The sequence below is a fragment of the Miniopterus schreibersii genome (genome assembly GCF_964146895.1).
Source record: "Miniopterus schreibersii genome assembly, chromosome: 4".
Classification (NCBI taxonomy): Eukaryota; Metazoa; Chordata; class Mammalia; order Chiroptera; family Miniopteridae; genus Miniopterus; species Miniopterus schreibersii.
The window spans coordinates 95,186,968-95,208,597 of record NC_138105.1 but is presented as its reverse complement, the minus strand read 5'-3'; the positions used below and the strand labels follow the sequence as shown (position 1 = coordinate 95,208,597).

Sequence of the window (21,630 nt, the reverse complement as noted above, 5' to 3'; positions counted from 1 at the left end):
GTGGTCTTAATGCTGACAATACAAGTAGCTGGAAAACATCAATCAGACCAAGTTCCTCCACTGCTCATGGTTCCTGGTCATTCAGTAGAAAAGCCAAAGTCCTTACAGTGGCCTATAAAGTCCTAGGCATCTGGTATCAGACTCCCCTCAGCCCTCACTGGTGCTGACTCAGACACACGCACGTTCTGGCTCCAGGGCCTTTGCACCTGCTGTTCCCTCCGCTGGAATGCCTTCCTCTTCAATGTCTGCATGGACCACTCCCGACTTCCTCCAGGCCTTCGCTCAAGCACCCTTTTATCGGGGAGGCTTTCTTTGGCAGCCCTATTAAATAGCTGTCCCTCCATCATCTTTCTCTTCCACTTTCCTGCATGAGGTTAACCCCATTTGACAGGATAGACTGACTTTGATGTTTCAATCTGTCTCCTGCACTAAAATGTAAGCTTTGTGGAAAAATCTTCAGGTCTTGGAATAGTGCTTGACATGTGTTAGGTGCTCATTAAATGTTTGTTCAATGAATAAGACATCCTGCGTGTGTCCCTATGCTTCAGGTTTCCTCACAACCACCCTGGCCCTTCCCCTGTAGGAGCTGACAGATCCTTAGCTGTCTGAGGACGTGAACAACCTAAAGTGTGTTGAGAAGTAAACCCCATCCAACTTGTACAAGGGAGTCAAAACATTGGCACTCTAGCCAAAGCTTTGCTCCTGTGGGATTTCTTCTCTCTGAGCCTCATTTTATCCAGCTGGAAAATAGGTTCAAAGCAGGATTCTGCAAATGTCCCCCGAGGGGCTGCTGGGACCAGGAAGCTATGAGGGGTGACTGAGTGGATAGAGTCCCAGGCCCTCCGCCTGCCCCCTGCATCCAACCACAGGAGCTCCCCTTTCATCACCTTTTATTGCATCAGGCTTCATTCGTGAGGAAGGAAAGTTATCTGATGCTTAAAAAATAAAAAATCTGAAAGCAGCTAATTTGGATGCTGCCTCAGGTCCCTTCCTGCACTAGAATTCCAGGACTCCCACGAGGGCTTTAAACAAAAGCTCCTGAGGCTGGGAGAAGTGCTCAAGGATGGGAGAGGGGTGCCATGAGGGCCCAGAGACTCACCTGGGACATGTGGATCACCTCAAACCAGCGCAGGATCCCCGGAAGCTTGTATGCAGTCATGAAGGAGGTTCTTTCGATCCACATCGACTGTACCATGGGCAGGGGTTGACAAGGGAAGGAAAACAACACTTATGAAACCTGGGTACCAGAGATGCTTGGCAGGATCCCAGCTAGACCCCCAGGCTTCCCATCCACCTGCAATCAGAATAAATATTGCAAGACCCAAAACACACTCTCACCTTAGCCTTAAGAATTCTTTCCCAAAGTGAAGTTTAAGTTTTCCCTGGATTTAGGCCCAGTAAGTTTTAACCTGGGTTTCTAAACAGTTTGAATTTTTAGGCAATATCGAATGCATCCACCTGCATTTCCTGGGGGAGGATCCACCATGTGCATTTGATTCTCAAGGGGGCAGTAACTCCCCAAATATGAAGTATCACAGTCTAAGGCAAAGAGCTGAAAGAGGCCTGAAGCCACCTCCTCATGCCAGCCTTGGCCCACGAGACTAGCAGACAGGCACTAGCTTAGGAAACAAACAGGGAACAGTGGGGACTCACATCTCTGTGGCTTGTAATTGGTATTTCCTGCAGAGTTTGACTTCCTCTACACACCTGCCCAGCCTGAGGGGCCCTCCCTTCCAGAAATGTCCAAATGCCCTGTGACTGAAGGCACATCCCACACAGGCCCGGGCCATATCTTGAAACTGGAAAGGCTCAAGAAATGAGAAAACACATCCAATGCAAGAGACCAGGAATGGTTGTTACTGTCTCAGTGGATGTTGGTTTTTACTTTGGCTTTGGATCAAATTCCCTGAGGATCTGCAGTTGGCAGATGCATGGTCGGCTTGGCAAGGGTGGCCCAGGGGAATGATCAGGGCTGCTGTGGGGCAGAGGAGATACTCACGGCAAACTCGTTCTCGGGGTCGACGGTGCCCCTGCGCACCGGCCGGGAGTAGTGGAACCGCTGCACGTAGTTGGATTTGTAAAAGCTGCAAGACAGCAAAAGGCAGAGGCTCCTAGTAGTATGCTGGCTGCTGCCCTGAGCCTGCCCAGGCCGGTCATTACAGCAGGCTTCAGGCCTGGCGGAGTCCTTGTTGTAACGTTTAAAACCAGGTTCCTCTTGCAAGGTGACTTAGAAGGTGGACTGACTGGTGTTATGCCTTCATGAGAACAGGGCGGCCCTTAGGGTCCCCAAGGAGTTGGAATTCTTGCAGTAATGCACAGAGTCCCCTGGGCATCATTTCCTCTCACTTCCATGAAGGGTCTAGACACACCTAGCCAATGTTCCAGGAGTATCTTCCAAGGATCTCTTTAAGAGTCCCAGACACCCCCAGGTCACTTTTCCTGAATCTCCAGTGAGGTTCTGCCATCCGGCCAGCAGGGCACAATGCCAGCTGTACAGATGTTATCCCTGCCCATGGATGCCTGACTGAGGGTGAGCCATACCTGCTCAGCCATGTGGCTGGCATGGGGCTGCTGCGAGGGGCTGCCCCTCCCCGAGGCCACGGGCCCTTCGCCCTATAAGCGGTTCCTGCTCCCCACCGGGTCTCCCAGAGGGGATGCCATTGACTAAAGCACTTGGGGTGCTGTATTGGGTTCCTGGGCCTGGACAGCTGGAAGGGGTGCAGCCTTGTGCCCATAGGTTCAGCAGACCCCATGCCTCATGCCCTTATCACTGACCTTGCAACCTGATACTGAGCAGACTGACACCTGCTTTCACGCTACTCCCTCTGATGTCCCCTTACCATAATCTGAACATGCCCACTGTCAACATACGACCTCAGCAAATGCTGAAAAGATGTCCCTTTGGGAGAACATGCTCAGCATGAGCACTGGCCCTCCCCCTGGACCCCTCCTTCACACACATGCACACACACGCACTGTGGGATCGACCTGAGTGTCAGATTCACATCCAGTTCAGTGAATCTCATCACTGCTCACTGAGGAGCCCCTGTGCCTCAAGCGGAACCACACCCTCATCCCGCCATCCATCTCTGGCTCCAACCTCTTCAGTGGCAGAGCCCAGATGGCCAATTGGGGGTGACTCTCCTCCCAAGAGGAAGGGGACAGGCTGGCTAAGACAGAGAAGGAACCAGAAGGGCACCAGGGCCTTTTGCTACCAGCTCAGCCTGGGGGCCCCATGGGACTTCTCCCATACCCCCTCCTTCCAGGGAGCTGTGGGTCTTACTTTATAATTTGGTCAGGCACTGGCTTGTTCTTGAACCTGGGGTGCTCATCCAGGACGGGCTGGACGGTGAAGCACTGGATGTCTGGGGTCCCCAAGTTAAGGTCCACGACATGTCTGATGGTCCAGGGGCAGTTCCGAGCAGAATGGGTCCCACTGAGACCTTCCAGGCCAGCCCTTCTGGGGTAAGGTTTTTATTGAATGGCCAATCTCAGGTTGCTGGCTGCCAACCAGGTCCTCCTGACTAGTTAGCAGCCCCTGTCCCAGGGCTCAGCCCCTGCTGGCGGCTGGTTAGTTGTGCTTCATCACCATTGTCACTGCAGTATTATCGGTAACAATAACGCCACCTAATGCACTTATAGCTCTCAACCAACTGCAGAGCACATCTCCCCACGGTCTCCTGTCGTCTCTCCAATTCCACAGAGCAGTGCTATTCATGTAAATGGTCCCCGTTTCATAGATGAGGGTATCAAGGTCGAGGAAGCCAGGCAACTTGCTGGAGCTTGCACAGCTTGTGAGGGCAGAGCAGGGATTGGCATTGACGCCATCTAACCCGAGCGTGGGGCTCTTTGGCTCTAGACTGCTACTCAGTGTGGCCCTTGGACCAGCAGCAGCAGCATCACCTGAGAGCTTGTTAGAAACAGCAATTCTCAGGCCCTGCCTCAGACCTGCGGAATCAGGCTCCATATTTTTATAAGATCCTCATATGCATGCTTGCATTTGAGAAACACTGCTCCGGAGCACGCAAATACCTGGCACTTTACACCCTGACTCTGAGTGTGCGAGAGTAGCTGCCTGTGGCAGGATAGGGAGGGCATGGCCAGGCTCGGTGGGAAGAGCTCCAGGATTGATTCGTGATGCCTGCCATGGGCACAGATACACAAGAGGCAATGTGTGTGCTGGGTCTTTGTCACACTTATTCTAGACCTTTTTTCACTTTAAGCGAATGATACGGCAAACTGAGTGAACAAAATCAGCCGTCACTGGGCCTATCCCTGCGCCTGCTCCCTGGTGTCTTCACCCATCTCTCCTCTTCTGCGATCCGAGTCCTCTCAGTGCCCTGTTCTACCAGACGACTGCCATGACTCTGAAAATCCTCCTCCTGGGCCCGACATTTCTGCTGGCTAAGGGATCACAAACTCCTGTGTCGGCATTCTCTTATGCCAATGTCTGAATATGGAGTGTTCAAGTGCTCGACTAGGGCCTTCCTCCCCCCCGCCCCCCCCCCCCCGCCCCCGGTCATCTCTGGGTATGCAGCAGATCCTGCTGTTCCCTTTGCTGGGAATCCTTTCCCACATCCCGGCGCCTCCACAAGCACTCAGCTTGCCCTCAGGGCTCGTTTTCCTGCCTTCTCCACAGCGCTTTGTCTGGACTCGGCTCTGATGTCTCAGCTCCCTGTCTTCTCCCCACACCCCTCCCCACCAGACCGTGAGCTTCCTGAGAGCAGAGGCAATGATTCTCTCACACGTGGAAATGGCTGTAGCGTAATTCCAAGTGAAAGTCAACTGGCCCTCCTCCCACAAACTCACTCCGTACTAACACTGGGCTTGTCCGGTGTTTTCCGAGCATCTTAGCTGTAGACATCTTGGCCCCAAGCATTTTTGTCATAAAAGATAAAATAAATGGTCGACAGTTTGGTTCCATTTCTCCACAGACAAATCAATTTAAATACATTAAACACTTAATGCATTTAAGCTAGCTGTCATGACTTTGGTTTTATTTCATTTCTCCACTGGCAAGCTCTCACACTAATCCCATTTTTATATTATATAAATCTTAGCCCTCATTAGGGTCTACACAGTGACAAGTAGATGGAGTGGTCTGAAAATAGTAGATGATATCAGGTGCCTATATTTACTTGATAGAAAATGCAGTAGTGAAACCACTCCACGGATGACATGGTCACACTACACTAGACAATGATCACATACCTGTTTGCGAGGCCTTCGGTAATATGGCATATACTACATACAGTGACATTTTCCATAGAGCTTTGGAACATCTATCAATGGACATGTGACAATATGCAAATTCAAATCAACAATTAAAAATAAAGTATAGCAATAAAGTTTTTTACATTTTGTTATTCATATCTTCCTGTTGCATTTTGTCCTTTTACAGCAAAAATGCCTTATGGTGAATTAATTCTGCAGCAAAAGTGCTTGTGGCCAAGATGTTTAGTGTGAAAATGCCTAGAACCTAGAAAATCCACCCATGTATTATCCACGGCTGCTCTCTCACCATTAGAGCAGAGCTAAATCACTGTGACAGAGGCCACATGGCTCAGAAGACCAAAATATTTCCTATCTGGTCCTTTATGGAGAAGTTTGCCAATTCCCGTTTTAAAGAAGGTTCTAGGTCATGTCTACTGATCTTAGCAGCTGGCCTTGGTCCAGGAGGATAATCCAAACCTAGCCAGTGACCCACGAGGATGTGTGGCTAGACGCCAACCATGTGCTGAATCTATGCATAGAAGCGTGGCGCCGAGGTCTGGCAGACAGAATGGTAGGGGACAGGAGGCACCCGGCTAAAAGACCTTTGCTTCTAAATGTCTTCCCCCACTTGGACACCTGAGTGGGAAGACAGGATCTGTCACCTTTCTGACCTGCTTGTCAGCTTTTCAACATGCAAAGGCAAGAAAACAGCTCAGATCTGGGTAAAACATGAGTTCAAATCCTAGTTCCATCACTCCCTGTGATCTTGAGCAAGCTGATGACAGCTCTGAGCCTCAGTCTTCTTATTTGTAAGATTCAGAGAGTAACAATACCCATCTCACAGGATTACTACGAGGATAGGAGACAATGCATGAAAAATGCCTACTGCACAAACAGTTAGTTAGTAAAGGACATTCTGTTCATTAATCTTAAACAAAACGATGGCGTTATAGAAAGAATTAGAGACTTTGAGACACATAGATCTTGGAGTTCAGATCTCAACTCCATCACTAATAGCTTTGTAACCTCACCTCCCTGCCTCACACATTCCTTCTCTACAAAATAAAGAAGATAAATGCTAACCTTATGGGACTTTATGGGGATTACAGGGATCACGGTAATAAAACACTCAGTCCCATGCACAGCATGAGGAGGACATTTAGCAAATGTCAGACCATCCCCCCCTCCCCACCCACCTGGTCTGGACACTGCATCAGGTCTACGTGTGATTATCAGGTCTACGTGTGATTATCAGGTCTACGTGTGATTATACGGCCAGGAGCACATGGTTCCTCCACCCGCCCTGAGTTAAAAGGCCACGGAGCTGTTCAACACCATGTGTCCCGTGTCTCATCTATAACTAAACTCATGTTTGTAACCAGCCAGCCCCCCCCAATCGGCTGCATTCCCTCCTGCAAATAACCGTGGTAGAGCAGGCACGAAGGACAGGTGAGCGTCATGACAAGGTTACATGTACCACCCGAGGGGAAATATTTGGATTATAGCTCAGCAATCTTAGCAGACCGGCCATGCAACCTGTCAGCCCCACTTTAAAGGCTATAACTTAATTTGTGTTCAAGGGGGCAAAGGGGGGAGCCAGGCTGGTTTTACACACCTCTGCTCAGCTGTCTGCCTTTTCCTTGGGAGTCGGCTCCTGCCCAGGGGCAGCTCCTGGCCCTGTGAACAGGGCACCCTGCCCCACCTCACTGAGCCATCTCCTGTCACCCGTCCTCTGTGTTTGCCAGTAAGCTGGCTCCCTCTCCCTTTCCTTTTTCTCTCTCTCTTCCTCTTGTTTTCTTTGCCTTCCTGTTAATCAACACGCATTTCCTTAGAGTCAGTTGTGTGCAGGGTGCTAGGGGAACTGGAGGAATTACTGCAGTGACCAAGTCTCTGCCCTTACGGCTCTTCCAGTCTAACTCACATGTACCTTTAAAAAGCACAAAGATAACAACAGACTGAGATCCATTCTCTAAAGAAAACAAACAGTGGCTGAGGTAAGAGCCATGAGGAGTTTAGAGAAGGCCAATTTAGGTGAACAGGGATGGCCTCTTCCAGGAGGTGCCACCAACTTAGGATCTGAAGGTGAGAAAGGAGCTTGGGGAAGAGCATGAGAAGCAGGGGGAACAGAACACATGCAGGCTCAGAGGTGGGAACAAGCTCTGCATGTTTAAGGAACAGAAAAGAGGAAAGAAAGAGGCAGAGTCGGGGGCGATGGAATTGGAGAGGCAGGCAGGAGTCAGAGATGGACAGCTGCAGGCCTCATGCGGGAGCTTTGACTTTATATGAAGGGTGCTGAGGCACCTGCTCTGCTCCTTCGCACTCAGGCCTTTGCACACAATGGGCCTCCCATCCATCTAGGACATTCTGCCAGGCTCTCACTAACCTTTGGCTGGTGACTCAACTTAAACATCACCTTCCCAGCCCTCCTCATTGCAGGGCCCTGCATAGCCTTCTCTTGGCATTGGTCACAATTTTCTAAATACATATTTAATGGTGCAATTAGTTGTTCAATGTCTCTTTTAGTTACTGGACTATGAACTCCTTGAGGTAGAACCACTTTGTGACTATAATCTCCAGCAGTCTGCATAATGCTTGGTGCAGAGTGAGAGCTTGGCAGTATTTGTTTCAAGAATGAGTGAATGAGTCAATGAATGAGTGAGTGAATGAGTGAATTAACCACTGAATGCAACACCTAGAACTTCCCGAGATGGGTTCTTGTAACCCACTACACCAGGCACTAACGTGGGCACCCCAGTAAAGATGCAGGCACAGCCCCGAGCTCCCAGGCGGGACTCTGTGGGCTCCAGCCCCAGCAGGGCTGCCCATGCCGGCACCTGGGCCGGGCCTTCTCCAAGGATACACTGGCCTGGGGCGTTCTTCACATCATCTCCGGGGGCAGAGGTGGTGTTCATCTTCTCCGCGTTGGGGAACTGGCTCATGAGCTGCATCTGGAAATCTTCCCTCCGCTCGTACTCCTTTCCTCGGTAGATGAACACTTTGTTCTGCAGAGAAATGACACCTATCAGAGATCTCAGGGCCCAGGTTGGGAGGATGTGGTCCAAGCACAGCTGGGAGGCTTGTGACATGAGTCCGGGGCTACAGTGACCTCCTATAGATCTTTCTCCACTCTGCTTCCCCACCAAAGAAAGGAGGAGCTCACCCCACTGACCTTCCAGTGGGGCATCACCCCTTTAACAGGAGGTGGGAAAGGAAGTTGTAGATGCCAAAAACCTCTCCTGTGTGGCGCTGTCAGAATAGTTCCTCACCCACCTTCCTCTGTGTTGCCCCTACTCTCCTATTTACATAACCACAGTTTTATGTCTGGCCTTTCATGGGCCATGTGGGCTGGGCCTGTGGGCTGGGAGGGAGCAGCATTTGGGTCCTTCATCATTTGGCCTCTGGTCCTAGCTTCATGGAAACATACTCTTTACCCTTCCTTGACCACATTAGGCTCTTCCAGAGCAATGGTTTTCAATCAGAGGGTGACTTTGCCCTCGATGGGACACTGGTAATGTCTGGAAACATTTTGGTTGTCACTCAGGGGTGGTGATGGGGCCACTGGACTCTAGTGGGTAGAGGCCCTGATGCTGCTAAACATCCTTTGATGCACAGGACAAATGACCTAGTTTAAAGTGTCGGCAGAGCTGAGATTGAGAAACCCTGTTCTAGGCCAGAACTGTATAGCCTCTGATAGCCCCTAAGTTCTGTCCAAATCCACATCTGTCACTTCCACAGATCAGTACTTCCGAACCTGGGGGATCATCCAAGGAGCCCAGAAGGCTTTCAGAAGTTAGGATTCTCGGGCCTCATACCAGACCTACTGAAATGGAGCCTGTGGCAGTGCAGCCTGGGAACATGCATTTTAATCAAGTTCCCCAGGGTTTCTGAGGTACGATCAGGCTTGGGAAGGCACCTCTCTTCCATCAAGGAAACCCTCAGTATGCCCCCTCCTGTAGCCCATGCCCACTCTGACTGGACTGTCAATCAAGTGGGGTTGAGACCAGGTTTACAGTCCCTTTGAGTCTCCCTAAACTCAGAACTGAACCCTAGACTTCCAGGCGGCAAGGAAGCCTATAGTGGACCTAATCCAACTCTCTGAATGATGAATGAATAATCCAAGAAAGCAGCGGTTCAGAATCTGTGCTCCAGGGGTCCCCCAGGATCCCCCAAACCCTTCCCGGGCCACACAGGATCCCAGCAAGCTCTTTTCATAACTGTAAGCTGTCATTTGCCTCCATCACGCTCATTCTCTCGCGAGCGTGCAGCACAATTTTCCAGAGGCTGCGTGATGTATGGACGCAGCAGACAGAATGCAGAGCAGGTGTAAGCACCCAGCTGTCTCCTCTCAATCTGGACACTTATGAGATTTGCAGGAATAGGAAACAACGCACTGTTCGCATTCATTTTTGAATTAGAAAATAATTATTTTTCATAAAGATGCCATTTATGTCAACATGTGATAGCTTTATTATTTTTAAATAAGTTGATAAATATTTTTAATTTTCTTAGTTTTAATCTTAAATGTGGTAAATATAGTTAGAGTCTATAGGTACAGAAGCTTTTGGGGGACCTCAATAATTTTTAAGAGAGAAAAGGGGTACTGAGTCTAAAAAGGTCTGAGAGCTGTTGCTCCACAGGGTCCGCTGGGCAGCAGAGGTCCTCCCTGCAGGGCGAGGAAGTTCACTACCTCTGGAGGCAGCTCTGGCTGCTGCGTATGGGGAGTGAGCGGGGGTGGGACAGCGCTTGAGGGGGGAGAGCAAGGTGTCTGAGCACACACAGATCCTCGAAACACAGAGGGAGGGCTGAGATGCACAGGCCTGGGACCCGGCCTCTCTGAGTCACTGCAAACTCACCCGCAGGAAGGTGGGGAACCCCTGGCCATAGTACCCCACAGCAAAGTAGTCTGGCTTGGGTCTGAGGATTTTCATGATGTTTTCATAGAACTTCGCCTGCTGGACCTGAAAGAGGAAAACTCTCAGCTCGTAACAACCTAGATTTGTGTCAAAGGCACGTTCAGCTAAGAGAGGCCACAGTACAGACACGGTCATCACACTAGGACCAACGTGCCCCACACGCACATTTGCACATCGGCAGGAGAGTAACTGTAACAGCACAGTGGGCCCTCTGTATCTGAGGGTTTCACATCCACAGAGTCAACAAACAACAGATTGAAAGTATTAGAAAAAATTCCCAGAAAGTACCACTCCATCAAAAAAACCCTTGAATTTGCCACCTGCCCAGCACTATGCTGACTCCATGCAAATGAAGTGATGGGCAGGCAGACCCTCCAGTAGCCTATATACAAATAGAGGTTGCATGCAAATCCTGGGCCGTTTTACAAACGGGACCTGAGCTTCTGCTGATTTGTTCCCACTGGGGGTCCCGGAACCCTTCCCTGCAGCAGCTCTATTTAACCGTACACCAGGTACCATGTGACCCACTCCACCGGTACTGTCTCGTTTAGTTGCATCCTACTCACAGCAACCCCACGAGTACTGCATCTCCACTTTGCAGATACAGAAACGTTACTGCCCAGTGCAGCCGGTAAGGAAGCGAAGCTGGCCAGCCGTCACCGCGCATGTTTGTGAGGGTCTGTGGAGATCAATGTCTTCCTGTGCATGCACACGACATATATCATCAATCTAAGAGGTGTGTGATTTCCATATTTTAGCATCTCTGGAAACAGTTTGCATCTAACTTTACATCTGATGGCATCTTACGATTGGTATTAGCTAGACAGAAATCATTAGCCAGGCATGACACATATAAAAGGACAAACTATGACATCTTAAATTTGATACAATATGAAAGATACATGTGCGTGGACCCAGGCATGAGCCTGTGACGTGGGCTTGGTGCCCAGATGTGCACGCACGTCAGCATGTGTGTGAATGTGTACTGTGTGTGCATGTGTGTATGCGCATGAATGTGTACTGAGTGTGTGGGGCGGGGCTGTGTGCTGCCCCATCTGCAAATATCTATGTGGATATATTCGGGGCAGATGCAAGTGTTTTCTGTGCAAGCACATCTCTTAGACACTATCCTCCATGACCAGTCCCCCACCAAAAACCCTATACATCATCTCCCAACGCCTGACTCTCATTAGAGCTAGACTGACTCTAGAATGGGCTGAGATGGGGCCCTGAGGTCCTGGCTCTCAGGTCACCAGGAAGTAGGTGGGGGGTGTGAGTGGGGTGGGGGGAGCAACCAAAAACTTCTGCATTTTCACTGCAGAAGCAGCCTCCTCGCCAAGCCCTGGCCACTGCAGCACAATCAGAATCGCTGGCTTCCCCCCACCTCCCACTTCCTTCACCTAATCACAGGCACCGAGGAGCTAATGGGGAATGGCCAGATGGGGAGCATTTTAATGTGATTTATCTGTTAATCAGAAAGCACAAATTTGCGTTTTTATTTAATTGGCTCAGTGATTTGTGGGAATTTTACTGCAAACGGAGCACAGTGCTGATTGGGTGCAGCAGCAGCAGCCGCCCAGGGCCAAGCAGGTACTTAACACCCCATCCCTGCCACTGCCTGATGAGTTTTCCCAGAATCCCTCCCTTTGGAAATATTCCCAGCAGGGAGGGAGCCTCTCAGTACAGCCTGGCTCAGGTCAGGCCCTACTTCCTTTCTTTATGTAGTGTCCTACCTGTCTGGCCTCCCGCCCTTGCACAGCCTCTCTGGCTAGCCAGGTCCTGAGCACCCAGGCTCCAGCACAGTCAGCTCCTGCAGCAACAGCTTACCAGGTTCTGGCTGAGCAGCTCGTAGTCAAAGATCTCCATCTCGTATTGCTCTGCCAGCTCCTTGCATAGGCTGATGGCCTCTTCCCACATCTGCAGGGAGGTAGTGAAGACAGAGGTTAGGGGTGCTGCCAGGATTGCAGAGCCCCTTGCAGAGGAAGTGGCCTGGCAGCTATGCCTCTGGGAGGACTCAGCTGCAAGCCCAGCCCAGCCCAGCCCAGCCCCAGCCCTAGCCCTAGCCCCAGCCCCAGCCCCAGCCCCAGCCCCAGCCCTAGCCTCAGCCCCAGCCCCACACACAGAGAGCCTGTGCTTCCCAGGAGCACGACCATTCCTTTGCCTCTCAGCCCAGTTTCTTCACAAACAATGGAGCAGCCACAGACTAGGCTGAACACTGTCCTTACAGGCTCTCAGGTCCTTCACAACCCCTCTGAGAGGTGACCAGCAGCATCTGTACTTCCCAGGTGAAAAACAGGTTCACGGGCAGAGCAACTCCCCAGCTCAGATGCCCAACACAAAGCAGGGTCAGGATGCCCACCAGGTGGTGACTGGTGGCCTTGCTTCATTCTCACCTTAGAAGTAAATGAACCCTTGACTCCCCCAGCTTCCCCTGCGCAGGTGAGGCAGGGAGACATTCACCCTATTTTCCAATGAGAAATGGTTCACAGGGAAGTAAGCAGGTGCCCTGGGATTAGAGAGTTTCTGGAGGTAAAGATGGGGCCAGATCCAGTTGTCCTGCCGTTCATGCCTGGGAACCTTCCACTCTGCCAATCCTGACACTTGACATTTTTCCTTTTTTCCCCTCTGGCCATCTCCCCTCCCTTCTTTCTTCCCTCCCTCCCTTGCTCTGGCTCTTTTTGGTGTATGTGTTAAGAACAGAGATCTCCCCTCTTAACAGGAGTTTAAGTTCACAATACAGTATTGCTAAAAAAAAGGCCCGATGCTGTATAGCAGCTCCCTAGAACCCAGTTATCTCGTGTAACTAAAACTTTACGCCAGCCCCTTCTCAGTGGGGTTATTTGAGGGGTTTGAGTGGGAAGGGACAGCATAGAGACAGAGGTGGGAGCGCTACTAGAGTAATAAAAAGACTGAGACTTTTTAAAAAAATAGGTCTTTTCCATCTTTAAAACCAATTCTGAGAAAACAAACCCTGGACATAGGGGATCCTTTTTGTCTGCTTTGTCTGAGGCTGGAGCTGGATCACCCCTCCATCTGTGACCACAGGGGATGGGAACCCCTGCGGAGGGGACTGGGGATGTAGGTTGGGCTGGGAACACCCACAGAGAGCCCTGCGGATGCAGGCTGGGCTGGGGACCCCCCCAGAGAGGCCTGGGGATGCAGGCTAGGCTGGGGGTCTGGCAATCTCAAGGGACACCCATTACATTTCACATGTAGTTTAAAATAGGAAAATGCACCTAAATGGAGAAGCTGGGGGAGGAAGGGAGGAGAGGGGAGGTTGCCAAAATGCAGTGTGTGCTTTGTAGCAAAAGTGCTCTCTCTGCATCCAAGCATAAAAATAAATAAAGCAAGTGCTGAGTGCGGGAGCCGTGGCTGTAAACCCGTGGACAGCTTAGTGAGCAGTGTAAAGATGCTTTATGTGCCAGGAAGATCCAAGTCCCCGGGGGCAGGCTGGCTGGTGCTTCCTCTTCAGCCTCAACAAGGGGTGGTGGTAACACCCTGGGCTGGGCCAGGGGACTGTTTGGCTCAAGCGGAGGTCTTTGCCAACCATAATATGCTGGAAATGCTCTTCCCTTGTGTGTTCAGAGACCACTAAGGGACCAGGAAGGGGGCTAGGCAGGAGTTTGATGCCTCGGATTTCCTCCAGAGTCTGCCCCTGTGGTCACTGGGTCCTCTGACAGTCACTTATCCCCAAGTCTAATATATTACAGTGCCTGCTGGCTTTGAGGCACAGCATGGTATACAGTTATGGGGCAGATACAAAGATGGAACGTAAAGCATACACAAAAACAGATATAATAGTTGGGTTCTGAGGGATGTAGAGGAGTCTACCAAGTGATGACAAATGGATTTATGGGGTAGAAAGCCATTGTGTGTCTGGAGCAATGAGCTTCCATGAGGGGAGGTGTGGGTAAAAAAAGTTGAAGGGATGCTAAGGAATGTGGGCTTCATTCTAGAAGCTTCCACAGCAGTGACTTTCAGAGTGAGCTGTACCCATCTGCTCCCTGCTCTCTGCTCTCAACATACTTATGTTACCACTCTGCTCCCCGCCCGCCCCCACAACTGCACAACACCAAAGGGTAACGTACAAAAAGGATTATGATCGGCACTGCTGTTTGTCAACAGGATGGTAAGGTCTTTAAGATTGGGGATCATGCCTTTTTCCTCCCTGCTCAGCACAGGGTGGGCTGAACTGGATACCTTCAGAGGACAAAGCTCAGCATGCACTTTTGGGGCTCCCCTCCCCCCCTGCCGTGACCGACTTCATAAGCTGATAAACCAACAGTAAGCTGACTCAATGTCCTGCAGGGCAGGAGGTTCCAGAGATGGCAGAGTCTCTGCCCTCAAGAGGCTTATAATTGTAAATTATAAAAACTAGGTTCTTCATTGCCCAACTCCCGGGAATTTATAAGCCCTTGCACAGACATTACCTCATTGTGTCTTTCCAGGGAAGGTGGGGAGATCAGACTAAGACAGATGCAATGAAGACAGACCAAAATTAAGTGTTAAGTTGTATCCTGATGAACTGCAGGAGGCCTTGAGATTCAGAAGAGAGGCGGTAGGTAAACCGAGGACTCGAGAAAGGCTTGGATGAAATGGCCCGTCAACTGGGGACTTGAAGGCCGAGTTGAGGATTAACAGTGACAGTTACAACTCAACAAGATATTATGTACTATGTACTAGGTCATGTGCTAGATGCTCTACACGCAACTTCTCATCTAATTGTCACAATTTTACTAGGAAGTAGGTACCATTAGTACTCTGGGTGGGGAACTGGAGTCTCTGAGAGGCCAAGGGAACTGTGGGTAGAGGAGCAAGATTTGAAACCCAGGCCAGCGGCTCCAGAGCCTGAGAACTTAGCCAGGCCATGTCTCCTACAGGGTGAGTGTTAGCACGAGGTTGAAGCTCCCTAAAGGTGCCCTGGAGACTGGAGGGTGGGCAGCAGTTGGTCTGGCTACTCTCCTAACCAAGCCCAATCAAGCATTCTGTCCTTGCTGCTTAGAGATCAATGATGGCACCATGGTGTCATTCATACATTCGATCTGTTTAGTTATTCAAAGTATATTTGTTGGGCCCTGTGCGTCAGGCTCTGTTCCAGCCACGGGACATTCAGCAGTGGATGGGCCTCCGTCTGCACTGCACTCTAGAGTGAGGGGCCAGGAAAAAGGCAAGTGAAACTGAAATGAACAAGGTGATGCCTGAGAGCGACGGCGACGGGGCTTTGAGGAGGCAATGAGGGTGACTCAGGCTGAGTGCTGCTTTGTCTTGGGTGATCAGGGAAGGCTTCCTTGAGGACATGACGTCTAAGCAAAGCCCTGAGCCATGGAAAGGAGCCAGCCATGAGCTGCTATGGAAGAGGAATGTTCTAAGCTGGGAAAAGCAAGTGCAAAGGCCCTAAGGTAGAAATAAGCATGGCATAGAGTATGTGAGAAAGAGGGAGCCTGGCAGGAATGAAATGAGAAGCATTCAGAGGATAGCGCATGTGGGGCCCCACAGGTGATGGAGAGGATTGTGTAATTTGTTCTAAGTGCAATGGAGGGACCACTAAGGTGTAAGCAGGAGAATGGTGTGATTCAAAATATCTTTTATGATCACCCCGTTTCCCATATGGAGAAACTCTGCGGGGCAATAGAGGAAGCAGGGAGACTGCTTAGGGCTCATGGAATGTCCAGGTGTGCAATACTGGTGCCCTGAATGAAGGTGGTAAGTCTAGAGATGGAGAAAGATGGAGAGGAGTGATCAGATTTAGGATTGGGACAGAGATCTGCAGATGGATCAGGTGTGGAGTATAGGAGAGGAATTGCCCTTCCCAGGAGCAGGGTCCCCACAGAGAGGAAAGGCAGGGACAAATTACCTTTCCTTTGTCAAAGTAGCCTATGATGATCTCATACAGCGTCTCCTTCAGCTGTCGGTGGGTCTGAGGGTGCTGCTGGCCCGTCTGCATGACCTGCGATGCGCACTGCTCATCTGACCACTGTGGAGAGAGGACACATGGAGTCACCAGGGGCTGAGAGGCCACTGAGGACAGAAGTCTCCCCCACTGATGAGGAGTTGCCTCCCTGCAACCCTGGTGTCAGGGTTCAGTCAGAGAGGTGCTGGTCTGCAGGTTCCATTTGGGCAGTGCCTCCTGATTTTTGCCAAGTCCACTTGACTCTCTATTGGCTCATACATGGTTTGTAGGGATTTTCTCTGAACCCCGAGGAGACATGGTCCCAGCTCTTCAAAAGCCAAAGGAAATCCCTTCGACTGTCCAGCTGCTGCAGTGCTTTCAAGAGGAGGAAAATAGCTCACTGGGCATGCTAATAATTTATAGTTGATGTCTGGATGTTATATAAAATAGTCGGATGTTCTATAAAACTGCAAGACCTATCTCGAGGAGTTACTGTTGCTGCTTAATGTGATAATCACCCGAGACCTTCTGTGACCAGGTGATGCAGTGCAGAAAAGGAACCTGCCAGGTCAAGAGTTTTGGAACTCACAACAAAACAAAATTTGGCTTTTTTTTTTTTTTAAACTCTCCAACTTGCTGTGAGGGCCCCGAGGGGATCCCAGCATGAATCCATGTCACTGGAAGGGCAGTACCTTGAGAAGCCAGGTGTGGAGAAGGAGCGTGTAGGCAGCCTCCGTGTAGTTGTCACAGTCTAGGTGAAGATCGCGGAGTTTGTACAGGTACCTGTTTGGGGAAACATGCTGAATTATCAGGTACAGCAATAAGGAGGCAGGTGGCAGGGCCAGGCAGAAGCCAGACAGAACAACTGAGTATCTCTGGGGGTCACCAGGGAGTTCTCTATCCCTGACAGCCAGCCCCTCTGTGTGATCACGAAAACAGCACTTGGCATCTGTGGGGCACTTGAGGCGTGATAGGTACTATGCTAAGTGTTTTAAATCCCTCAGATCATTTAATCCTCATGAATGACAACCCTGTAAAATGGGTCCATTGAGGATACCCATTTTCAGATGAGAAAACTATGGCCTGGAAAAGTTAGGTATGCTTCTAGCCAGTACCATTTACTTCATACTGAGGACTCTAGCCAATGCAATATGACAAGGGAAATCAGGGAAGAAGAGCTAAATAACCTGTCAGAAGTCATGTGCTAATAAACAGAAGAGCTGAAACGTGATCCCAGGCTAGTTGCCCTTAGAGCCCACGCTCTGATCATTGTACTATTCCAGGAGCATGAACAAGCCACAGCACTGTGCCCTCTCTTCAGTGTCCTCTGGGTATAGAGGAAGTGGACTAGGGGCTGGAGACTGGATATTCACTTTGAGCCCTGGAGCTGTCAGCAGGGAGAATCTATTATTCAACAACAATCACATCCCCACCTCCCATCCCTTTACAATGTGATGTTTCAATTCTGACCCCTGGGATGACTCCACAGATGAGAGGTGTTGAGGACAGGATAGAAACAAGGGAAGGGAGCTCTGGTCAATTCTTAGATAACTGATACATAATAGGTATTAAGGGGCAGTTAACTTTTCGGTGCCCTCCTTTGCTCATCTGTAAAATGACAATGCTCACAGAACCTACCTATGGGCATATAAAGAGCCAAGCAGGCCATGTGTGAAGGCTCAGAAACTGACAGCCAGCATTGCTGCTAATACATGTGAGTTTGCACGGAAAGTGATCAGCCACAGCCAGCACTGAGCAATAATGGTTCTTATGCATTATCATTGTGAACTCGGTGCTCTGATCTTGAGGTAGGAACTGGCGAAGATTTTAAGGAGAAAAAGGGTCAGCTAGTGGTTGTTGATAACAAATGAGCCAGGACATCCCCGTGCCCTTTGGCTCATTTGTTTCTTCAATCAGCTAAGTTGCACTACTGAGCACAGGCTGTCCCAGGCAGTAGAGGTGTGTGGAGACCAAAGCAGACACAGCTTTCAGGACTTGGAATTTATAGTCTAGGAAAGGAGGCACAGGTCAACCCAATAATCAAGTAAGTAATTGCCAAAATCCAGCTGTGATCAATGTCCTGAAGGAGAGGCTACGGCACGACGACAGGAGGATTCACCCAGGTGGGGATGCCAGCAAGGTTCCTTAGTGTGACAGCGGGGCTGGGATCTGAAGGTAAGGGCACGAGTGGGGAGCATCTCAGACAGAAAGATTTATTCGTTCACTCATTTGTTTGTTCGTTCATTCATTCATTCACCAAATGGGTGCTTTATATATTATATCAATTCATTCTCCCAACAATCCTTTTATAGATAAGCAGACTGAGACCTGTGTTAAAGTAGACAGAGCTAAAAATAGGTAAAACCAGGTTTTGAAACCAGCTATTTCTGTCTCTACAATCATGGCCTTTCCACCCCCCCCCCCCCTTGACTTTCTGCTGATCAATCAGAGTTATTAGTGAAATTGCACTTGGCCTGCATGCATGGAGTGTTGAGCCTGTGGTCCACCTTTAGAAACCCCTCCATCCATGGCTGAATCCTACTTTGTCTCACCCTGCCTGTCCTCGGTCTCCTGGATCCCTGATGGCTGGGTCTAAAACACTTGGAGGGAGCAGTCAGGGGGAGAGCCTTCCTTCTACTTTCAACTCCTTAATTAGCCAACGCACCCTCTCCTCTCCTTTGTCAATTCCAGAGTTCGGTGATCAACTACAAAGCCCAAAGCAAGACACCCTGACGAGCCCAACTTGGGGCTCAAACTTGAACAACTACAGATGCGAGGTGGGCAGCTGAGTGAAATGCCCTGGTGAGGTTTAATGGTGAGCAGAGACAGTGCTGTGACCAGAGCTCCCATGCCCTGGCCAAAGGGGCTGCCACCACCAGTCCAGGTGACAGTTGTCAGGACAGGATAAGGGCCCTGTGTTGCCATATCTTCTGAGATTTTCAGGAGAAATGGGAATTTTTTTTTTTTTTTTGGTAAAATCTCTAGATTTTAAAAATTGGGCAAACAATTAAAAGTGTTTTAAATACTATGTCTGCCAAACAGAACAGATTTTCAGACTATATCCTACTTCTAACATCTGGTTAAGGCAAATGTGGTTTTCCTAGATTACTATATAGGACTCAGATCGCTAAAGTTTATGGAGATCTGGGAGTCACCATCTGTGTTTCTAAAATGGGAAGGAGAGAAGAGAGATTGGAGGGAGGGGACCGTGTGCTGGGCCCTTTTCCTGTAGCATCTCTTGTAATCCTCAGAACACAAGGTAGAATGAAGACATCCTATGGGGGAAACCTCAGACCAGAGAGACTGTGTGATACAACCAGGGTCACAGAGAAACAAGGGGCAGACCCCAGGCCTCTCAAACCCCACAGCTTTGTGCTACTACAATAAGTCATGTCTAGTGATACTATTAATACTCTCGAAGCTCAGGACAAACTATGGAATTATTCTTTTCCCAAGTGATAGTTCCCGTCTCTGGAATAATGCTAAACTAAGCACGTAAGTATCTGCAGTAATAGAAGAGTGAGATCGGACTTCGAGTCAAAAGCCTTGAAGGAGCCACGCTTGTTAATCTGATGGTCAACTTCAGGTACTTGTCACGTAAAGATGTGCATGAAGATAGAGATGTCCAAGAACTATGTCACTGTGCTGTTTATGACAGAAAAAAGTGTGAAATACCTAAGTGTTCAACAATATAGAATTAGCTATATAAATTATGATACATTCTAGAAAGAGAATTTTATAGTTTCATTAAAAATGATGTTGAAATATATATGTTGACATGGAATTCTTGTCAAGCAAAGAATAAAGTATGATCAATATGAGCCCATTTTTGCAAAAAATATGCATGCACAGAATTCAATCTATATATAAATATAAAAGGGTCAGGGAATATGTATGGATTATGGGATTTTATTTCATTTTTTTGTTTTGCTTATCTGTATTTTATGAGTATTTTTTGTTTTGGTAACTAATATGTATTATTTTTGCAATGAGTAAAAACAATATTTTTTTTTAAGACTTTGCGGGAAAAATACGAGATTCTGAGAAAAACTGGCAAGGGAGTTCTTTGCTCCAGGCTAATGTCCCTCACAAAATCCTTCATGACACACTCAAATAGCTATCTTTTAAATGCCTACAAAAAAGCAGGATTGTGCATTTTTTCCCCTTTGAAACTGGGCTTCCAATGACCTGGCTACATGCCTTATAAATCCAGGACTTGGGCTTCCCAGGCCAGCCTTGCAACAAATTCAAGTGCTATTCACCAGCTCGATCCACAAAGTGAGTTAAGGAGAGTAAGACCTGTGGATGTCACAAAACAGCATGGCAGGTCAGAGGACTCCAGTGGGTCTGGGGGGCTGATTAGAGTCAAATGAAAGGAGCTGAATCTGGGGAGAGTGATGGGAATCAGAACACAGATGGCCTGATACCAAGAAGATACTTTTAAATTCTACCCTGAAGGCAGTAGGGAGCCATTGATGGATAGTGATCAGGAGAGTGACACAGCAAGTCTGGGTTTTAGAAAACAAAAATCTTACCTTATGTACATCTCTTCCCGATTGTTATCTTTGTAGAAATTCTAGGTGGGGAGGAAAACAATGTGATGAGTGTTTTTCTTTGCAGAGTGGCAGGGGTGGAGGGTACAGTGATGGAGACGAGAGGGAGACTGGATGCCCTGAGATGGGAGCAAGAAATTTACTTTCCTGAATGCATCAAACAGCCTCATTAGGAGATTCTGCTTTGAAAGTCACTTCCCTGATCCTTAGACTATAAAGGGATAGAGGAAGTATCTTAGCCATCACAGATCAGGCATGCAGTTGAGCTATTTGCTATGCTGAGAGGTGTGCTGCCAAGGCAGAGACAGTCTGTGCTGATAGTCTACTATGAGACACAGCCCAGTGTGACCTTTAAATGCTCAGACCCTGTACTCTGTTGGACCTGAGTTAAAATAAGAGTAATAGCAATAATCAGAGTAATAGTAATAATCATGATAGATCCCAGTGATGATAACAGACCATAACTCCTGAGAGTGCAGAACTATAGGGGCTTATGATGAGATTCCACAGCCAAAGGCGTTTAAATCTGCCTCTACCTATCTGAGCTCAGGGGTCATTCAGACGTGTAGTCGTTCTGGGCTCACCACCAGAGATCCTAACCCCATGCATTTTTAAACAAGTTCTTACAGATTTTGAGCCCGGAGGTCATGATCTGATCTGTGAGCCATGCTTGGAGAAAACCCAGATTTAATCCAATGCAACCATGTGCACTTGAGGCTCAGAGAGGGGCAGACGTTGTGTTCCAGGCACACAGTCAGTGGGTGGCAGAGCCGTACTACACCTCAGCTCTCCTGACACCCCTACCGCCACCCTGTCCTCCTCCTGGAAACCACACTGACACCAGAAACTAGCAGCATCTATTTGCTTCTAGAACAGTCTGTCCAAAGCTTTCTCCCTAGTCAGTCTGACTGTGGAAGGTCGATTTCTTCTACCAACTTCTGCGTCTTCACAAACTGCTAAACTCCTGGAAACCCCTCTTCGTGCTCGTATGTAAACTGGGCCTCATGGAGCTATTAGCAATGAATTCCCTTCTGCTATAATCAGGGTTTGTAAACTCCCT

At 49.1% G+C, this 21,630-nt stretch overlaps 1 protein-coding gene across 1 annotated transcript in view; it reads right to left on the bottom strand.

The window, feature by feature from the left end:
* Positions 1-21,630, bottom strand: part of DOCK2 (dedicator of cytokinesis 2) — a 345,160-nt gene that overhangs the window by 15,333 nt on the left and 308,197 nt on the right. Inside the window, exons 36-44 of the mRNA XM_081135683.1 lie at positions 20,553-20,593; positions 16,710-16,800; positions 15,982-16,101; positions 11,955-12,044; positions 10,068-10,172; positions 8,075-8,216; positions 3,284-3,365; positions 2,000-2,084; positions 1,100-1,186 (exon numbers count right to left, since the gene is read on the bottom strand). Of these exons, the coding sequence (XP_080991809.1) occupies positions 1,100-1,186; positions 2,000-2,084; positions 3,284-3,365; positions 8,075-8,216; positions 10,068-10,172; positions 11,955-12,044; positions 15,982-16,101; positions 16,710-16,800; positions 20,553-20,593 (843 nt within the window). The remainder of the gene's footprint in view (positions 1-1,099; positions 1,187-1,999; positions 2,085-3,283; positions 3,366-8,074; positions 8,217-10,067; positions 10,173-11,954; positions 12,045-15,981; positions 16,102-16,709; positions 16,801-20,552; positions 20,594-21,630) is intronic.